The sequence below is a fragment of the Mesoplodon bidens genome (assembly GCF_964165515.1).
Source record: "Mesoplodon bidens genome assembly, chromosome: 9".
NCBI classification, from domain to species: domain Eukaryota; kingdom Metazoa; phylum Chordata; class Mammalia; order Artiodactyla; family Ziphiidae; genus Mesoplodon; species Mesoplodon bidens.
The window spans coordinates 80,252,117-80,273,358 of NC_138166.1; the positions used below are offsets into that span (position 1 = coordinate 80,252,117).

The 21,242-nt window shown below is 33.2% G+C and overlaps 1 protein-coding gene across 4 annotated transcripts in view; it reads right to left on the minus strand.

The window, feature by feature from the left end:
• The window catches only part of POT1 (protection of telomeres 1), an 83,409-nt gene that overhangs the window by 48,708 nt on the left and 13,459 nt on the right, over positions 1 to 21,242 (minus strand). For all 4 annotated transcript variants that reach the window (XM_081244919.1, XM_081244918.1, XM_081244917.1 and 1 more), the window contains 3 exons: positions 16,173 to 16,286; positions 15,339 to 15,386; positions 13,025 to 13,139 (listed from right to left, as the gene is read on the minus strand). In XM_081244919.1, coding sequence (XP_081101045.1) covers positions 13,025 to 13,139; positions 15,339 to 15,386; positions 16,173 to 16,286 — 277 coding nt within the window. The remainder of the gene's footprint in view (positions 1 to 13,024; positions 13,140 to 15,338; positions 15,387 to 16,172; positions 16,287 to 21,242) is intronic.

Sequence of the window (21,242 nt, forward strand, 5' to 3'; positions counted from 1 at the left end):
AAATAAAATTTTATATACATATTTTTGGGTTTAAATATGTATATAGTTATAAATGAAGGAAACAAAAATTCAGATTCAAGAAACAAGTGGCATTTAAAAAAATCTGTCCAATAATTTGCTCTCAAGGACAATAAAGAACTAATATAAACGAAATATTAAATAGCTTTCAGGTTCTTTCACAAATTACCATTACATTCATGACATAACTGGAAACCAAGCTACTCATTTTAACAAATACTAACAAGGCAAACTGCTAGAATAAGTTTTATTTAACTGCTCCAAAGACGTAAAGTGTTTCACCAAGTAAGTAATCCTTCAATAATGACTACATAAAATGATAAAAACATTTATTTTCCCCGTGCCTCATTTTTTACTCATTCCCAAATGAAAGAAAAATCATCTTGTGAAGTTAGAGTCAACTTACAAATTAATACTTTAATAATAAAGTTACAAAGCTAAGAGGTAATTTAAGTCTACTTTCTTGTTAGCATGTATCAGCAGGGAAGGTAGGGAGAGTAGAGAGACGTTTAATAAATCAGTATTCTTTCTTAGTTTATCTTAATAACAACCTCTAAAAATACATATTTAAACTTTGATAAAGAATTGACTCTAAAGTTTCAGTAAGACTTCATGTTTAAACTGTTGACAAAGTATTTTAACTACTTTAACACTTAGGTAATACTTCATTTAACTTGATGTAAATCTAGAAAAGGTAACAAATGATAAATTAAGCCCTATATTCTGTGATCTTCAGCAATTCACCTAATTTCCTCAGTATGATTAAGTGTAAATTGCCTTGGAGTTTTATTATAAGGGAAAGCTGGTAGTTCATCTAAGTAAGGTCTTTAATCTAAGAAGCATGCATGCATGCATGCATGCTTATATATTTATATAATCCACAAAAAAATAAATTATATAATCCACAAAAAAATTCCTCCATGAAAGTTGCTTCACCACCTTTTTATCTACTAGGTCGCTGTTGTTTGTATTTATTTATTTTTTGAGGTAATTTGGCATTTATTTATTGAAAGTAAATTGAAATCTATTCTATTATATATGATTACAACAAGTGCTGTTCTTCACTGAGGCAATCTGCCATTGATTTTCTAACTATGTTTTCTACATATGCAATTCAAGATTTGAAAATTAAAATAGTATTTACCTTACAAAGAATTCACATATCTATTAATAGCTACTGCAACTGGCTGTTAACATATTACAGGTACAGTTGCATATGTTACTTCAATTGTTACAGCAAATTCCATGAGAGACCATGACCATCATCATCTCCATTTTCAGATAAACAAATTAAGCAAGAGAAGCAGAGTAAGTTGTCTATGGTAAAACAACTAAAAATTTCTCTTAAGCTTATGTTGTAGAGTGTTGTTGTTTTTAAACCAATCAGTACTTCATCAACAGTTTTCCATTTGTATAAAAGTTTATTATTGAAATACTAAAGTAAAAGCCATGAAGGCAAATCACTGAACTAAGGCAATAGTATATGCTACAATCTTACTTGCTTACAAGGATACTTGCTATACAATACACACATAACAGCACTCTCTTTATTATGCTGGTGTGAGGTTAACATAATTTCCACTCATGTTTTTATAATACTGAAAAAGATCATGGGAGGCAGGAAAGAGAAGTGTAAATATTATGATAGAGATATAAGTTCTAATATATAGATATATATACATGCACACACAGATGAGATAGGTAGGTAGGTAGATATATTTATGAGTTCATAAATGTTATTCTGAAATTACACCTGGGCGAGTTTTCCTCTTATGTTTTACTCTATGTATTGAGCAACCATAGGTCATAGATGGTATACCTAGGTGTAAGGATTTCAACTAAGACTAGCAATGGTCTTTATCTTCACAGAGTTTGCGTTTAAAATAAGGGAGACAAAACAATAAGATTAATTTTTAAAATAGCTATAAAAGTATATTGTTATTCATCAATAAAAAGGAATAAACTATTGATACATGCTATAACATGGAACCTCAAAATCATTATGCTAAGTGAAAGAAACCAGAAGCGAAGTGAGCCTATCTATATGAAGTGTCCAGAAGGGTACAGAGATAGAAAGCAAGTTAACAGTTGCCTAGGACTGGGGTGGCAATGAGGACTGACTGCAAGCAGAATGGAGATCTTTTGTATGGTGTTGCTTGCTCATGGCCATAAAAAGGAAATTCACTCTTCGTGCTTGAATCAGTTAGCATCAATCATACAAATGTCAGCATATGAAGTCTTGCTGATATCTTTTGTTAACTGTGATCTCCTCATCCATTTGATTTGACATTAAACATTATATCTTTTTAAATCATCATTTTAATTGTAACTTGGGAGCAAATATAAACACATGTGCTGTACCGTCTGAATCCTTCTTAAAATTTGACAAAAAAACATAACCATGAATGAGATCAGAGGTCAGCAAACTATGGCCGGTGGGCCAGCTGACTTCTGTAAAATCAAGTTTTATTGCTACACATTCATTTACACATTGTCTATGGCTGTCTTCATGCTACAAGGCGCAACTGAGTAGTTGTGACAGAGAGTACCTGTCCTGCAAAGCCTAAAATGTACACTATCCAGTGCCTTAAGAAAAAATCCAACTCTTAAACTAGATTAATGGTGGACAAACAAAAAGGATACTGGAAATAAAGGACTAATAGCATAATACTCTGAAATAGGAAAAGAAACTAAAGTACACTACAATGTCTTTATTTAATACTTAATCTTTCAAGAAGTCAGTTTCTCAAAGTAATGGTACTAGTATGTAAACAGCCCAGCATCAAATGCAGTAATATTTACATGACCAATTTAAGAAATTTCAAGATGAACTTAGAAGATAAAAGATCATGATATTCAAAGCAACCCAACAATTATTTCTGATAAGAAAAATGGCCTACAAGAAAAAAAACACTCAAAAAGACTGTCAATTCCACGCTTAGGTATATACCTAAGAGAAATGAAAACATATGTCCACACAAAAACATATATATGAATGTACACAGCAGCATTATTTGTAACACCAAAAAAACAGAAAGAACCTAAATGTCCATCAAGTGACGAATGGATAAATAAAATGTGGTCCATCCATGCAATGGGATACTTTTCAGTAACAAAGAGAAATGAAGTACTGATACATGCCACAACATGGATGAACCTTGAGAGCATGCTAAGTGAAAGAAATGAGTCACAAACTATCAGATATTATGATTCCATTAATATGAATAGTCTAGAATAAGCAATCTATAGACAGAAAGTAGATTAATTGTTGCCTAGGGCTGGGAGGAATACGGGGAGCTTGGGAGCTAAGAGATGCAGAGTTTCTTCCAGAGGACATGAAAATGTTCTACAATTGACTGTGGTGGTAGATGCACAACCCCATGAATATACTAAAGCTACTGAACTGTATCCTTTAAATGAGTAAATTAGATGTGAATTAAATCTCAGTAAAGCTGTTTTTTTAAAAAAGGGACTATCAGTATCTGGTTAAACCGCTGCTTTAAGGCACTAAATGCATGTATTACAGTTTAAGTGCCATGTAATTTATAGATATTATTTATCTTCCTTGTTCATATTTTTCTTTCAGCTCTTACATACTACTAAAACTACTCTAACCTATTCTTAATCACAACCAAACTGTCCTCAAATTTCAAAGAGGAAGTTACTAGTACAGCTACCAATTAGATTATTATCCTAGGAATACTCCCCAACTAAGCCACCTGACATTTGTTTTGCTGATTCTAAGACTCATAAAATTGGGCTTCAAGCCTCATATTGATGAGCAACAGCCAGGAATGCCCACAAAGAAGTGGCATTCCTGAACAGTGTATGATATTGCGAGCTGGTAACTGGCAAAATATGTGATTTGTTTAAAAGCCTTTTGGAACAGGAGAAAGAATGACCAGTGCCACTTCCAAGTTTCCACATCTATAAAATAGAGGCGATGCAACACCACACTTAGGGTATTTTGTAAAGCATAAATGATAATCATATGAAAGACATCATAGAATTTAGTAAATAAGAGCTGTAATGTTATTATTTAGATGGCCATGCCCCTGAAGAATGCAGGCAATACAAATTTTACAGAACAAAAGGGTCAACCTCTGTGGTTCACAAACAGAGGTATTATAATACCTCTAAACTCTTTTTGTTCTTAATTTTATATTAAAAAATTTCACTAGCTGGAGATGGGAGTGAAATTAGTCTCTCAGTGGAAAGAGAGAGTCTTCTTCATGACTTTAGAGCCTTATATGGTTTAAAAGTGGCAACAGGTTCAATTATTCAAAGATCAAATCTGTTGTGGAAATAGGACAATTAATAACATATTCAGCAGAACTTCAATATACTAGATATAGCAATGCTTAGCATTCATATGCATTCGAGCTTTCAAACAATTTCACAATAAATTTATAAACATGAATTTAGTATAATGTCATTTAAGTCTACACTTAAATGAAGCGAAAGGAAATTTAAAGGAAAATTTAAAAGCTATATAAGTATCTCAAATATACAGCATATTATACTTCCAAAAGAAAACTGACACTTATAGAAATAAAAATACTATGATTAATGTATAAATAATATAAGGAGAATAATTTAAAGTGATAATAATAAAAGTTAAAATGAGAGGCGAACTACTTTAACTTCTAACATATTCCTTTATAAGCTAAAACTCATTATACTTCTTCATTAAAATCCAAGCACTAGGACAAGTGACTAGTTCCTCTAGTGAATTAAATGTTATTTTATGAATTTTATATTCATTCTATTAAGTATTGATAAATTATTAATAATACGTACATTTAACATTTATCTTACAAAAATGCACTAGGGATATATTACACACACACACACACACACACCCTTTAAGAACCTGACACCATTTATTCTATCTGTAGGAAAAAAAAATCGTAACTTATGGTAGAGTTTCATATAAATCCTAATCTGATTTCAAATATTTTAAAATCCTGATACCAGTATGTATATGGCAAATGCACCCAATATATTCCTGTAAGGCTTAAAAGTATATTAAAATTATGAATGAAGAAACAAAAAGACTGAGATTAACAAGCAAACTATATTATTACACAGTAAATCAGAATTGAGGATAACGAATCCTACCAATCCAAACATCCTCAAATATTCATGTAGAGATTGTAGCCAATACTCTGCCTAATGATTAAAAATTGAGGGGGCTTCCCTGGTGGCGCAGTGGTTGAGAGGCCGCCTGCCGATGCAGGGGACGCGGGTTCGCGCCCCGGTCTGGGAAGATCCCACATGCCGCGGAGCGGCTGGGCCCGTGAGCCATGGCCGCTGAGCCTGCGCGTCCGGAGCCTGTGCTCCGCAACGGAAGAGGTCACAACAGTGGGAGGCCCGCGTACCGCAAAAAATCAAACAAACAAACAAAAAAGGAAAATTGGGCAATATCTAAATAGTCCTCCTTGTTTTTGAGGAGACCTATTGCAGGTCACATATTGGGAGAAGAAAATTCACCTCAGGCTCTCTGTTAGGTGTTGCTCCACGGATCCTTATATAGAGGTATAGAAATATACATAATTCAAACATGACATTATTTAATAAATGATTTTGAAACAAGGCAGTTACCAACAAAAAGTGAGATCATTGACACTACATACAAAACAAAATTCTAGGCAATACATGCAGTTTTTAAAAATATATAATAATAATTTTAAGGAAATATAGGGTAATATTTTTCAGATCTTCTAATAGGTAAGCCTTTCCAAACAAACAAATTATGACTCCACAAGCATTTTAAAGATTTAAATTTCAAAAACCACCAGCACAAAACTAAAATGCTGTGAAAAGCATCTGTAACATAATGACAAAAAAGAGATTATCATTTATATATAAGAAGCTGACAGAAACCACTGCAAAACAACAAACAAGCAAACTGAAAAATAAGGAAGAGAATATATTTTGATTTTCTTAATTGATGATATGTAAAGTTGGGAGGGAAATTAATATACTGAAGTAGAAGAAAATCCTAACAATGCAGATGGAAATCAAAGTAATTTGTAACTCGAAAGTAATTTTTGTGAACCTAAATATTACTAGAATCCATCTGACCTGAGAAGTAATGTAACAAAGCATTCCACTGATAGCCACTTAAGATATATTTGTAATAATACTGAACACATAATCTTTCAAAGAAAAACTGCCAACTACATGACAGCTATAGCATATAAATAAAGCTGATTGCATATATAACCAATACAATCTGAACAAAGCAGTTTTACCACATATGGAAACCATAAAATATAGAATTAAAAAAAATTCTTCAAGAATATAAACAAAATGTACACCACAGAAGTATCATAGGTCCTTAATAATGATCCCTAAAAAAAGACTGCTACAAGAGCATACAATTATGCATCAATATATTGCTGACATTCTATTGCTTAAAATTATATTTAAGTCAACTGCTTCAGCACTAGTTCACATTTTCATTTTAAATCTGACAACTTTTGTTGCTATTTTCAAACTCTGGAATGTTGGCCTCTTCCTCCTCATCTATCAAAATCCAATTTACCCTTTAAAGTTCAGCTAAAATGCTACATCTCTTAGAAGCTTTTCCCCTGTTAGCATTAATCTCTCCATTCCCACTCGGAAAGCACTTTGCTTATTCCTTTAGTCACAGCATACAACTGTGCCTTCTATTAGCTAGCTGATTACATTTGGGTCTCCCTCACTTGTAAACTCTCTGAGAGTTATTTTATCGTTGGACAACAACCTACGAGTCTATAGAAAACAACTAAGTACAGTACAGTGCTACACAAGGCTAGCAAACACATTTTTTAATTTAATGAATAAAAGAATATAACACGAGTTTCAAGAAAAAATGGGAAAACAGTACTGATTTTATGATTCACAAAAATAACTCAAATTAAAAAACTCATGAAAAATAAGGGCAACATCCTAAATAAACAGGCTAATAATTTTTTAGAGGAAAAGGTCATGAGAGACAGATTTTTAGGATATGAACAGGAAGCCAGATAGAAGCCTCAAGCTTCATCAAAGAAGTCATTCTTGAATATAACAAAGCAAGCCACACAAAGGTTCAGTGACAGGGGAAGAAGGACCTTTCTTCACCTTCTTTTTTGTTTGTTTGGTTGGTTTTTTTGCGGTACGCGGGCCTCTCACTGTTGCGGCCTCTCCCGTTGCGGAGCACAGGCTCCGGACGCGCAGGCTCAGCAGCCATGGCTCACGGGCCCAGCTGCTCCGCGGCATGTGGGATCTTCCCGGACTGGGGCACGAACCCGTGTCCCCTACATCGGCAGGCGGACTCTCAACCACTGCGCCACCAGGGAAGCCCTTTCTTCACCTTCTTTCTCCAAGTGGAAACCTACTTCCTACTGGCATGGACAGAATAGCTGGAAAACAGTGCTGAAGAGAGGCTTAGCCCACCTTTCCAAATCCTTAAAGACAGAAGGGATGACTAGCTGTGCCCTGGATGCCCTCCATTCCTGAAAGCAAGATAGCCAAGCACTTGAAGATTCTTACCTCACTCAACTAGGTATTATCATTTTTTTAGCTCTTGGGAAATGGAAAACTCTGTGCCTGCCCACAACCTGCATCTGATGTAAAAGGTAAATCCATTCATTCAACTTGAAAACACACATTCAAAAAGCATGGTACATGATTCTGCCTTACATAGTCAACAATAAAAGGGACAGGTAGAGTTTTACAAATTGGGGAGAGACTAAAACCAAAGTGACATCATGAATAATTATAATCATTGTATTGTAATGGTTATCTGCTTAACTACAGACTTTAATTTCTTAAGGGTGGAAACAATTACATAAATCTTTGAATGTCTCATGTCTATAAAATATAACACCTGGCACATAGAAAGTTCTCAATAAATGTTTGTTGAATAAATGAACAAATGAGCAAACTGAAAAGCAAAACTGTGTATTTATTTTGTTTTAAATGCCATACATTAAGCCAACATGTATGTTGTAGTTTTGATATTAACTGAATAGTCAAATAAGTGCGTATGAACATACCACAGATCAGGATTTTGCAATCTGAGGCTCAGAGGCAGCAGGGAATGAACCTTTGGTATTGTATGTTTAAGTCTTTAAGCATGCATGTGAATTTTTCTAGGACAGGCTCTATAACTGTCATCACATTTTCATAAATGTGTAGGAGTATAAAAGGGTTAAAAATTCTAAAGATGCGTTATTAATTTTAAAAAATATATAATTAAATATTACATACAATTTTATGTTGTACTAGAAGTTTTAATCTCCCTTTGATGAATCAGAAAGGCTCCTGGATCTTATGGAGTATCAATGAGTCATTAATCATTCAGTAATTAATAAATTCTTTTTCAACCAAGTTAATGTGGAATATGTGGGAATTTATTATACTTTAAGAAATTAAAAGATACTAACTACATAATCATTAATAGGCAACCAATATTACTCAGGCAAAACAAAAATATTCAAACAATTATGCTACATAACATTAATGCATAAATGGCAAGTCATTCTCATAAGTGAAAACAGTATTTTTACACAGCCAAAATTAGCAATCCAGAGTTAGCTGGAATGTTTAACAGAGCAGGAAAAGAAAAAATGCTAGGGCTCTATATCCTATCACTCTATCCTAAGAACTAAAAGTAAGTAAAACAGATAGGGGCTCTTAGAAATCCAATGTTTTGGATACAATTTTAGTAATTTGATTATAATGCTCAGTAAGTAGCTAAAACAGGTGTCCTTTTTCTAAGAAACTGAATAGCAGAAGTCTGTGTGTAGAAACATTGTAACATCCAAAACTGTTCAGTTTAACCAAGCTGCTTTTCTAATATTGAGAATTTTTGATGGGAGGAGGTGTGAAAATAGTTTAGCAACATAAAGCATTCCTGAGGAAAGCTAGGGAGCCACAGGTGATGTGCCACATTATGTGGCATGAAAAGGCTGAGACCTCTAGGGTCTCAAAGTTGGACAGAGAAGAAAAAAAAAAGAGGTGAACAGTAAAAACTGATGCTATGAATACTCTGACTATTCTCTCCCTTTCTCTGGACTCAAATATTAGGAAGAATAAGCACAAACAGGGTTCTCTCTACTCTTCGCATTTGCTCAGAGTGAGCAGGCATTATGATATTAACCAAGCAAGCAGGACCACATACTATTAACAAGTCTGGATGGATATGTTTTATGGCCTGCCTCTACTTACCTTATTTAGCAAGAACAGACAATAAGAACAGAGTAAAGGTGTCTCAAGTTTAAAAAAACAATTAAGATACTTCTTAAAATCTGAGACAAAGCTAAAATTAAACTCCTTTATACGTTATCTAAGAAAAATGCCCAATGTTATCTGTGCAGGGCAAAACACTGCGTACGCAGCTCTACCTACCCAGCTCTTCAAAGGAAAAGTACCTGTGAGGCTTTCAGAGAAGACAACTGTTATAAAATCTCAAAATCCCAAGAATGTGGCAATAACCTTGTCTTCCTGTATGAAAGAGGCCATATTATGTACCCCTGCTGAGTCATGATCAAAATCAATTTTGATGATATGATGATCTTTTAATATATGCTATTTCCATAATCCTTGAGAAATTCTCAGTTTTCATGATGAATCTTATCACAAATGAATAAGAATGTGAGCATCGATAGTCCTTTTAAAAACAGGACTGATAGACTTCTGTAAGAATAAAAGCTACAACTCCTCCAAGACTGAAGATAAAGCTTGGGAAATAAAGCATTTGCTACAGAAATAAGACAGTAGTATGCTACAGGTCATGTGTAATCATTATGACAGAGGATGAGAGAAAAGACCTCAAGAAAAATCTTAGTCAAGAAGTAAGGATGCTAAATTGCGCCAAATTGCTTCTACTGCATTGAATCTAACATTTATAAAATGAATTTTAATGAAAAATTCTAGCTAATGATATATAAGAGAATCAACTTTTTTCCATCTATCTAAATTTGAGTTGCATAGAGGTAATTTTCCTACACATAACTATTATGTACATCAGGATGTAATATTTAGGTTGTGGCCCTGTATTTGTGAAATAATGTTGCTTTATATAGTACAAAAAAGGCTCAGCTGTGGATTACTCCTGTACATTTATTCTAGTACTTCTCAGTGGTAATACTAATGAAGTTGATCCTTTCCTGAACACGAAAATCAGTGCTATTTGTCTGACTCTCCTGCAGCATGTTGAAGGATAAATTCTATCAACAGAAAAAAATGTAAGTGTAACTAAAATTATAAGACAGATAGTTTTAAAATGTTACCATCTTGGTAGTAGTAAAGACATCTCGCTGTATCTTCAGACATTTTAGAGTTTCAATGAATATATTCAGAAAAAATTGATGACATTCATTTTAATTTAGTATCTCAGAAGAAACAGAGAAACACACTATCTTTATAATAAAAGTTAGCTTATTACTACTCATGAATTTTTTTATTAAGGGACTAGATCTAACTATAAACGTATCTGACAGATAAAGGATACATAGGATATATAATAAATACTACAGTTTCCCAATGCTTTCATTATATACACATGATTTAATAACATTGTTAGAAGAAAATGATTATGCAATCTAATAACAAGCTAAAATTGAGTCATCATAGCTGTTTTAAAAACAGCTATCATTTTATTCTGTAATACTTTCATTTCATGATATTTTTGAAAATAATGTATTTGCTGATTAATTTACTAAAAACTTTCAATGATAAGCATTTGAACCATACCAAGTGCAAAAAGTTTTAAAATTATATCTTCTACCAAGTTAGATGAACATTATTACCAGTACTGTAGCTTATTCCTAAATTTGGCAGGCCTATTAAAGCTAGCCAGACAACACTGGCAACTGGAAGAGGACTGCAGTGATTACACTCTACAGGGAATTCACAGAATGGGCAATGTAAAATTCAGGGGAAAAAAATTCGATGATGAGAAGAAACTACTAAGGTCAAAGTATGCATATGTATGTTGAATGGCATGATGGGGTGTGGAAAGTAGATTTTGCAAAAAAGTAAAGTTGAATGAAAACATTTGAGAAATTCAAACAGAATTTCTCTGCTTCAACCTTAATGTTTAATTCTTCCCCTCCTACTGAAACAACAGAAATCAGGGTTTTCAATAAAACATCCTTTTGCTGTCTTTGGACTTAGCTACCACCTATTTCAAACTTCTTATCTCTAGATTCAATAGTCTTCAATAGTCACTTGCACATAAACTAAGTCTTTACACATTAACAAAATATTCTGTCAACTATACTCCAATAAAAATTAAAAATAAATAAATAAAAATTTTAAAAAACTGAAGCAAATATGGTAAAATCTGCCCAGTAAATATAATATAGGGGTCATTTAATTATTTTTTGTATGTTTGATATATTTCATAATGTAAAAAAATCAAATAATGCTCAAAATAAAATTTTAAAACACACTAAAAAAAAAATGCTGACCACATGAAAATGAGACTTTTTCCCCCATCCACCCCACCAAGGAGTAAACTTAGAGCTCATACCACAATAACATTTGCATATGGGGCTTCCCTGGTGGCGCAGTGGTTGAGAGTCCGCTTGCCAATGCAGGGGATGCGAGTTCGTGCCCCGGTCCGGGAGGATCCCACATGCCGCGGAGCGGCTGGGCCCGTGAGCCATGGCCGCTGGGCCTGCGTGTCCGGAGCCTGTGCTCCGCAGCAGGAGAGGCCACAACAGTGAGAGGCCCACGTACCGCAAAAAAAAAAAAAAAAAAGAAAGAAAAAAAAATTTGCATATGTATAATTTAATAAATTAAATCTTTAAAAAATATTAACTCACTGAGAACATCTTTGTGTTCCCAGCATGAGCCACAGCAGCTGGCAGGCATACAGTCCATAAAGACAGTATTTCATCAACATCACCACTGTTTCACATTTTTAACATCTCTAAAATATGGCTATATCTTACAATTGACAGTGAAGCATAGCTTTTCTTAATGATACATAAAATAATGATGCCTCTTACAAATGTTGTTGTTTCAAATTAGACTAAACAGAGCAATAAACGTTAAATTTCATTGAACTAAATTAAACCAAGGTGAAAGTGTCTGTCTGTTAACTACATTAACTCTCAGAAAGCTGAAATCCACGTTTTTTTGATTCATTCTTTTACATGTTAGTCTGTTTAAAAGCTTACATTTTTATATAGAATAAGTTATATCTCCTTAACTATCTTTAAAAACAACCCAAGTACTATGCCTTTTGACCGGGATGTTTAATCCTTTTACATTTAAAGTAATTACTGATAGGGAAGAACTTACTCTTGCCATTTTGTTAATTCTTTTCTGTCTGTCTTGTAGCTCTTTTGTCCCTTGTTTCCTCTCTTATGGTCTTCCTTTGTGTTTCACTGATTTTTTTTTTTTTTGTCGTGACCTACTCTGATTCCTTTCTCATTTTCTTTTGTGTATCTTCCATAAGTATTTTCTTTTTGGTAACCACAAAATTTACATAAAACACCTTACAGTTATAACTATCTTAAACTGTTAAAAAATAAATTTCTATCATATACAAAAGCTCTACACTTTTACTCCCCTCCCTCAAAACATACTTTATGTTACCGAGTCACAATTTACATCTTTTTATGTTGTAACCACTAACATATGTTTACAGGTAGCTCTTTTTTATACTTTTGCCTTTTAACTTCTATACAAGAGTTAAAATGATTTACATAACAACATTACATATTCTGTACATGTCTATATATTTACCTTTTCTAGCTTATTCTATACTTTCATAGGCTATTTTATACTTTCATATGCTGTCATGTTGCTGCTTAGCATTCTTTTCTTCATTTATTCTCTACAACTTATAGACTATACTTATTCTATAAGTAAAAATGGACAAAAATTTGCATCAGTATTGTTTGACAATTATAAATCACAATTAAGTTTCTAAGACTTAGAGTACTGAAGGAGCTGTGTTCCTGAACCAATAAAACAGTTCCAGTCCATTAAAATCTTGACCAATTTTAATAATACCTACCCGTTCCTTTGCTCAGATATGGAGGTTTAAAGAACTTCACAACACCATAGACATTGACAATCATGCCACTCTTAAGTTGATTCAGGGGTGTATATACATAATGTGTGGCTGAAACCTAAAGAAAGACAGTGAATATAAGTATTAAGATTTTAGAATCATGTTATGATCAAATTTTTAAGTTAGTAAACTGATCTGCATTTTTTCCTTCTAAGTGTCTAAAAAGAGACTGTAGCCTGAAAAAAGGGAAACTGCACAGCTTAAAAAGGTTGCTATATAAACCATGTAGTTTTTCATATAAATAACTTTGATTATAAATGGTGTAATTTGTACACAACTCTAAAAAATGCAGTTTAAGAGACTTTTGTTCTGGTTTTTAACCTTAACTAATATCACTTCAAAACTTATGGCATATATTTATTTTTTTTCCTATACTGCTATGAAGATTTTAATAAGGCCTAAATAAAGCCAGATTTTGATTATAAATGATATAAAGACATTAAAAATGGTAATAAAAGAAAATATTTTTTTCTGAAATAACTGTACAGAAGTTTGGAAAGAAAAGGGGAAGTGATTTCACAAGAACGTCTGATGTTAGTCAAACAATTCTGAAAAGGGTTCAGACATTTGGCCCCATCACCCACCCACTTCACTCCCAACTGGAAATAAGGTTACCTATCACACTAAGAGTTAAAATTTAAAAAATCAAATCAAAATGAATTGGTTTTTTCAAGGAAGTTGATCCCTCAGGTCAAACACAAGGGCAAGGCTTGCTTAGAAATCTCATCAAACCATGATATTAAAAAAAAGTAATGAAAGAAAAACAGTGGTCAGCATATGGGACAGAATAGAGACAATAGGTACTCAGCTGACAAACTAACTGGATCAAATATATTATCTTAACAAATATCTCCCTAATGTGGAGATGAATGGGAAGGCCAGCACAGCTCAATGACCCTAACCATTATGGTCTTCCAAGTAATGTACTTGTTAATTCACAACCAGCAATCAACATCTTGATTGTAATTTGGCTCTCAATGTAAATAAGCCAGTATGTGTGTGCAGAGCAGCTAAGTTATATTCTAATAGTTCAGAATACCTGAGCTTCCTGAAAAACCATTTTTGCCAAGTTCAGAGGCTCTCTCATTTACTTCTGCCTTACTACAAGTGCATGGATGTATCAGATATTTGAAGTTGACCTATCTATAACAATTTTGAAAAACACTAATATCAGAGTTAATTCATATTTTTTAAAAAGTACATCAATACTTTTATTGGTTACAGTTACCCTAAATAACAAATTTAAGTTATACTATTATGGTAGTGTTCAGAATTTAAAACCTGTATCCCGTAGTCACTGTCAACTAGAAGCAAAGTCCTTGAACTCTGTCCAATAGAAACTAAAGGTTTAAGAACATAGGTAGAACATAAAATTTATTTTAAGGAGCCCACGGGTCGCAACTAAGGAGCCCATGTGCCACAACTAAGGAACTCGTCTGTGTAACTAAGGAGCCCATGTGCCATAACTAAACTTTATCAACATATTACCTTCTTTCCAGTTTCACTCAGCTACAAGTAGCTCACCTTTAAAAATGGGAACCTTCCCATTGCTATGAGATGACAAAATTTTACAAAATATTGAAAATATGATTTAAAAGAAAAAGCAAAATGTATCAAAAGTATAATAAAATTCTTTACTTAAAATTACATAATTTGTCAAATCACAATTCAGCACATAATAATCTGTTTAAATATAAGCTGATGAAAAGCAAAAGAAATGAATTTTTTTTTTTTTTTTTTTGTGGTATGTGGGCCTCTCACTGTTGTGGCCTCTCCCGTTGCAGAGCACAGGCTCCGGACACGCAGGCTCAATGGCCATGGCTCATGGGCCAAGCTGCTCCGCGGCATGTGGGATCCTCCCAGACCAGGGCACGAACCCGTGTCCCCTGCATCGGCAGGCAGACTCTCAACCACTGTGCCACCAGGGAAGCCCAAAAGAAATGAATTTGCCTAAGATTTAAAAGGAATAAAAATCCCAGTGTCTTCACACAATAAAACTTCTTTTCCATTTTAATTTTCTTGTGTACGTAACTTCTGCAAAATACCAGCAAATATTCCAGACAACAGATGAACCAGGTATTAATTACTAGGGAAATATATAACTCAAATGTAATATCATTATATACCAAAAAAGTAGAGATTATGTTTTCCCACTGTATTGATACTAGTTCAAAATCAGTCTATAAAGTGGATCAAATACATATATGTATGTGTGTGTCGGGTGTACATTTCTAAATTAAAATGAATACCATCTTACCAAAGACATTGATTCTGTAGAAAAATCTCTTACGGATTTAACATAAACCTGAAAAAAAAGAGAGGACTTATTTGTATACAAACATGTCCAATGTGATTACAGACCTTTAATTGTAGTAAAACTACACACTTTATAATATTCCAGTTCACAGAATGGCATAAAGTTATAGCTTACAAATTAAGAGTGGCAGGTACAAAGTTGTCTAAGCTAAGCTTCAGTTTAATTCACTAATTTTAATATCATAGAACCACACCTGGCCCATAAAATGCCCTGTTCAGACAAAAAAACAAAACAGGCAGATGTTGGTCTGCAGGCACATAGCTTGACCCAACTCTACTTTTCCACCTGACAGCCTTGACCAAACAGGCAGTCTCCAAAAGTGTGTGTGTGTGTGTGTTTGTGTGGGGAGGGGGCGGGGGGTGGTGAAGTGAGAGGGAGAGGATGAAGACCTTCATAAAGAATGAAATAGGAGGAAATCAGTTTTACCTAAAAAGGGGCACCTGATCAATTTAAGATAAAATCAAGCAGACCATCAAAAGAGGATGATAGTAAAACTGCAAAGAATATATTGATCAGGTTTATAGTATCTGTGAAGCTTTAAGAATTTCAGTAACAAATAACTATCTTTAAGGGATCCTTCTCTGCTACCTGGAATCATTCTAAATATAAAGCCAAGAAAAGGATTTTTATTTTTTGAACTTAAAATATTTAATTACAATAATTCAGTCAGACTAAGTAGTTTATCTGCAGATACACAGAAATACTACTTCTATTCCATTACTTTAGCTCATTAAAACTACAATATAATTAGAGACTAAAAAGTTGCATACTTACATAAACAGTTGATTTGAAGTCCTCAGATGCTTTCAAAAATAAGCAACGTTTACCATCTCTGCTTGTAGATGAAGATGTTGACAAAATAACAAATCCGGCCACTGCAATGGTGTCCTATATAAAAAAAAATAATTTTAAAATCATCAAAATACCATAATTCTGAATGCCATATAGATTCTGATTTTTATTACTATGTAAAAACAGGAACCATTTCTATAAAATGAAAAGCTGGTTAGCCTAAACTTGTTTAATGCTTTCTGAATATAAGATTGAGACTACCACCTCCTACAAAAGGGTATCAGCAATGTAGCCATAGATAAGTACAGTGCTCCTCTTAATGGACCAGGAAAACACTACCTAAATCACTTAGAAATTTTTATTTATCTAGTAGGGCTTCAAAAATCAATGTTTATGTCAATTTATGTGAATAAGTGTGCATGAATAAACACAACGAAGAGACAGTGATGAGCCAACGGTATTAAGAATGGAAATTAAATGAAACTAAATCTCTGAGAGACTACATTGAGAAAGACATGTCATTAGTGCAAAAACTCCATACTGTTATAAAACTAACATGAGCATAAAGATCCAGGGTATGAGACATAAATAAGACATTTCCATTTATATACTAATAAGAACAAAGATACTTTCTTTCCACATAGGTTTATAATAATAATAAGAAGCCAATCTCCATTTATTCCTGCCTCTCTCATTCTTTAGTTAAATCTCTCTTTTCTTATTTTTCAAATACTGGAACATCCACACTTAGTGAGTCTTGTCTTGCTGTATTATACATACATACATATATATATATATATATATAATATATATATACACATATACACACACACACATACACACACACATATATATTATTATCTTACTCCCCTAATTTTAACACCAAAACCTTAAGATAAACAGAAATTCCTGGGCTTTAGGCAGCTTCCTTCAATAATCTTAATTTCTACCAAATGGAAGTCTTCTGCATTACTGATTTTGCACGTATAAGAGTGTGGTGTCAACCCCCAGGATTCTCTATTTAGATCCATGAATTAGGCTATAAACACCTTGAAGACAAGGGTCATGTCTTATTCTGCTTTGTATTTACAGGGCTTGGCACAAAATAGGCCCTCCATAAACTATCTGTGAATCAAAGGAAGGATCATAAATTGCCTTTCTAAAATCTCTGGCCCTATCCAGATATTTTAGCTCTGCAAATTTCTGCATTTTATTTTCTTCAGGTGAGACTGCAAACATAATTGTGTCTGTGCTGTTAATGCTAAATAAACACAATTCTTCACAGTTAAGTGGGAGAAAATTTTCCTTCCCACTGAAGATTTTCTGTTTGTACCATGGTTTAGGCAGTTTTAAAGGGGAATAAAATAAAGTGCAAGAGTGCTTCTGGAATAAATTACTATTATAACTGAAAAATATGCAGTTTTTCCAATTTACCATTGAACAATTTACCTTTATTCTGATTTAAATGAAAACTTAAGATTTCAGTCAAAGATGTAAAGTTGTTTAATCAAACTAACACAGAAGAATAAATAGAAGTAGGGAATTCATTGGTCTGTCAGTTCTAAATTCTCTTCAAAATACAAAAAATAACCTATCTCATGTTATTTTCTATTTTACTTTAAAATGTCTTAAACATAAATATACGGAAAGATATACACTAAATGAAAGTGTTAGGGGAAGAAATGCATATTTTTCAATTTTTCTGTATAAACCAAACTTTTAAAGAATAAAAGTATTTCTTTTATAATGGAGAAAACAGTTTTAAATAAAGAGAATAAATCATTAAAAGCAAGACATCAGTATTCATAACAAAAAATTTTCAAAAGTCTATTCTAACATTAGCAACACAACTCTGTAAAAGGTTACAACTTTTCCTCTAGCATAAAATCGACAAAATGGAAATAAGAACCAAAAATACTTTTTAAGAACCTAAATTCCCGTTGACAGACGAATGGATAAAGATGTGGTACATATATACAATGGAATATTAGCCATAAACAGGAAATTGGGTCATTTGTAGAGATGTGGACTAGAGACTAGAGACTAGAGTCTAGAGACTGTCCTACAGAGTAAGTCAGAAAGAGAAAAACAAATATCGTATATTAACGCATATATGTGGAACCTAGAAAAATGGTACAGATGAACCAGTTTGTAGGGCAGAAATAGAGACACAGATGTAGAGAACAAACATATGGACACCAAGGGGGGAAAGTGGCGGCAGGGGGCAGTGGTGGTGTGATGAATTGGGAGATTGGGATTGATATATATACACTAATATGTATGAAACAGATAACAAGAACCTGCTGTATAAAAAAATAAATAAAATTCAAAAATTCAAAAAAATTAAAAAATATAGTTACTAAAAATTTTAAGCTACAAAATAAAGCTATAAAAATAAATGTTCAATTTATTATATATATATATATATATATATATATATATATATATTTTTTTTTTTTTTTTTTTTTTTTTTGCGGTTCGCGGGCCTCTCACTGTTGTGGCCTCTCCCGTTGCAGAGCACAGGCTCCGGACACGCAGGCCCAGCGGCCATGGCTCATGGGCCCAGCCGCTCCATGGTATGTGGGATCTTCCCAGACTGGGGCACGAACCTGCGTCCCCTGCATCAGCAGGCGGACTCTCAACCACTGCGCCACCAGGGAAGCCCAATTTATTATATTTATGTTTTATTTTTTAAATTTAATTTAATTTTACTTTTAATTTTTATTGAAGTATGGTTGATTTACAATGTTGTGTTAGTTTCAGGTGTACAGCAAAGTGAATCAGTTATACATATACATGTATCCACTCTTTTTTAGATTTTTTCCCCATATATGCCATTACAGAGTACTGAGTAGAGTTCCCTGTGCTATACAGTAGGTCCTTATTAGTTATCTATTTTATATATAGTACTGTGTATATATCCATCCCAAACTCCCAATTTATCCCTCCCCAATTTATATTTATAAACATGAATTTATATTTAATTTACATATAAATTACATTGAAGGCCCTCAGTGATCTCATCCCAACTTACTTTGCCTGCTTTATCTCCATATACTTCCATTCAATACAAAATAAATCAGATTCTCTTATATACCCAATGTTTTTCCACATATATTTTTTGCATTTTCTGAGTACCTATCTTTTAAAATCTGGGCTGTAAATGCTTCTTCCCTGTGAGGCTTATCTTAGCTTGTACCCCAAAGAAGGAAGAAGGAAAAATAATTCTTCCTTCCTCTGAACTCTCCTATGCCCCATTTTAATATTTTCATGTGTGTTATTTATAAACTTTCTTAATGTTTTTACTGCCCTTAAAACTCTGTAAGATCCTTGGGACTAAGAATGTCTTATCCATCTGAATATCCCACACAAGTGACTAGTGGAGGCTTCTGTTCATAATCAGTGGTCAACAAATATCTGTTGAATAAATTAATGAACACTGGTAGAAACTGAAATACAGATCTAAACAAAAGAGAAAAAAATAAATGGCTTAGGATTCATGTCCCATGAATTTATTAATCATAATGTCTTTCAAATTAATTCAAATATACAGAGGATAAGAAACATAAATATATAATATGCTGTTTTAGTTTGTATAAACACTCATTAGATTGAGTTGAAAATGAGATTTAATACACATTGTTCTAAGTTTCTGAGAAGAGCATAGCATACTGAAGCCATTCAAACAAGAATGGGAATTACACAGTTCAGTGGTGAGACTAAAGTATTCTGATATGTCAGAGTAGGTGCCTATCTCAGTCTGCTGAAAACAGTATTAGAAAACCAGCTTGAGAAGCATAACCCTGCTGCTAAAAAGGATAAGGTTTTAATTGCTATATTTGCATCAAAGTTATAAAAGTGAAAACACATTTGAAATGAAATCTTTGAAATAACTCGGCATACTCAGATATCAGCAAAGCAGTCATTTCCCTTTTGTCACAGTGCCTTAGATAGATTGAGCCCTCATCATTAGACAATTTTCAGTGTAGCCAACAGGAATATTTCTACCGCAAACAAGTTGCAGAGAAAATGAATGAAATCAGTATGGGTCTTTTTAACGTAAGTGTTCTTTAAAAATGAACAATTAAAAGGAAAAAATATCAGACAACTTACTTGCATATAAACAACCATGGTTTTTACACGCTAGTATCTCCCAATGAGGAACACAATCAGTGGTGAAATAGGAAGCAAACCAATAGGTAACAAAAATGTAAATCACAAAACCAGTGTATTAATTTGCTTATTTTTAATGGATAATATACTAAAAATTCTTAAGTCATCAGGAAAAGGGCAAAGAAAATATGAAACAGTTGATAATCCAAAAAGAAAAACTTATCTGACTTTAACAGGCATTAAGTAATTTTTACTGTACTGACCTTGCAAATACTGTTAGGTTATCACATCTTAAAACACTGTTAAAGAGTGAAAGCATACAGGGAAAAACCAGGGACCTGATGTCATTGATAGTGCAGTGATTGACAGAAAATGTTTCTTTAACATAATAAATGTATTTCATGGGTATTAGCACTTACTGGATCATGTAACACCAAGGACACAACTGGAAGTAATATATGTAATATTAGCATTAAAAAAACCAAAATCTTTAAATGGTCTACAAATCATTTTATGATCTGATGCCCACTCAGCTCACCAGCCGCATTTCGTGTGACTCACTCTGGAACTCTGCCTTACCATAATTCCTTAGCATTCCAGGATCCTCACTCAGGGCCTCTGTATATGCTGTTCTCTCTTACTTATCTACTCTCCTGGTACCCCTATGTTTATTCTTTCGGCTATTTTTCTCATTCTGCTACTCAGTCTTCTTAGTACATATCACATCTGGATAAAATAATTAATTACATAATAGTTGTTTAATTCCACTCTTTTCCATTGAAAACTATTCCATGAAGGCAAGGTCCATAACTGTCTTATTAAGTTAAAATGTCTCTGACATCGAGCATAGAAGACAAAAAACATTCAACAAGTGTTTAGACAACTCAATGAATACCTAAATATATGAATATACACACACAAACACACAAACACACATTA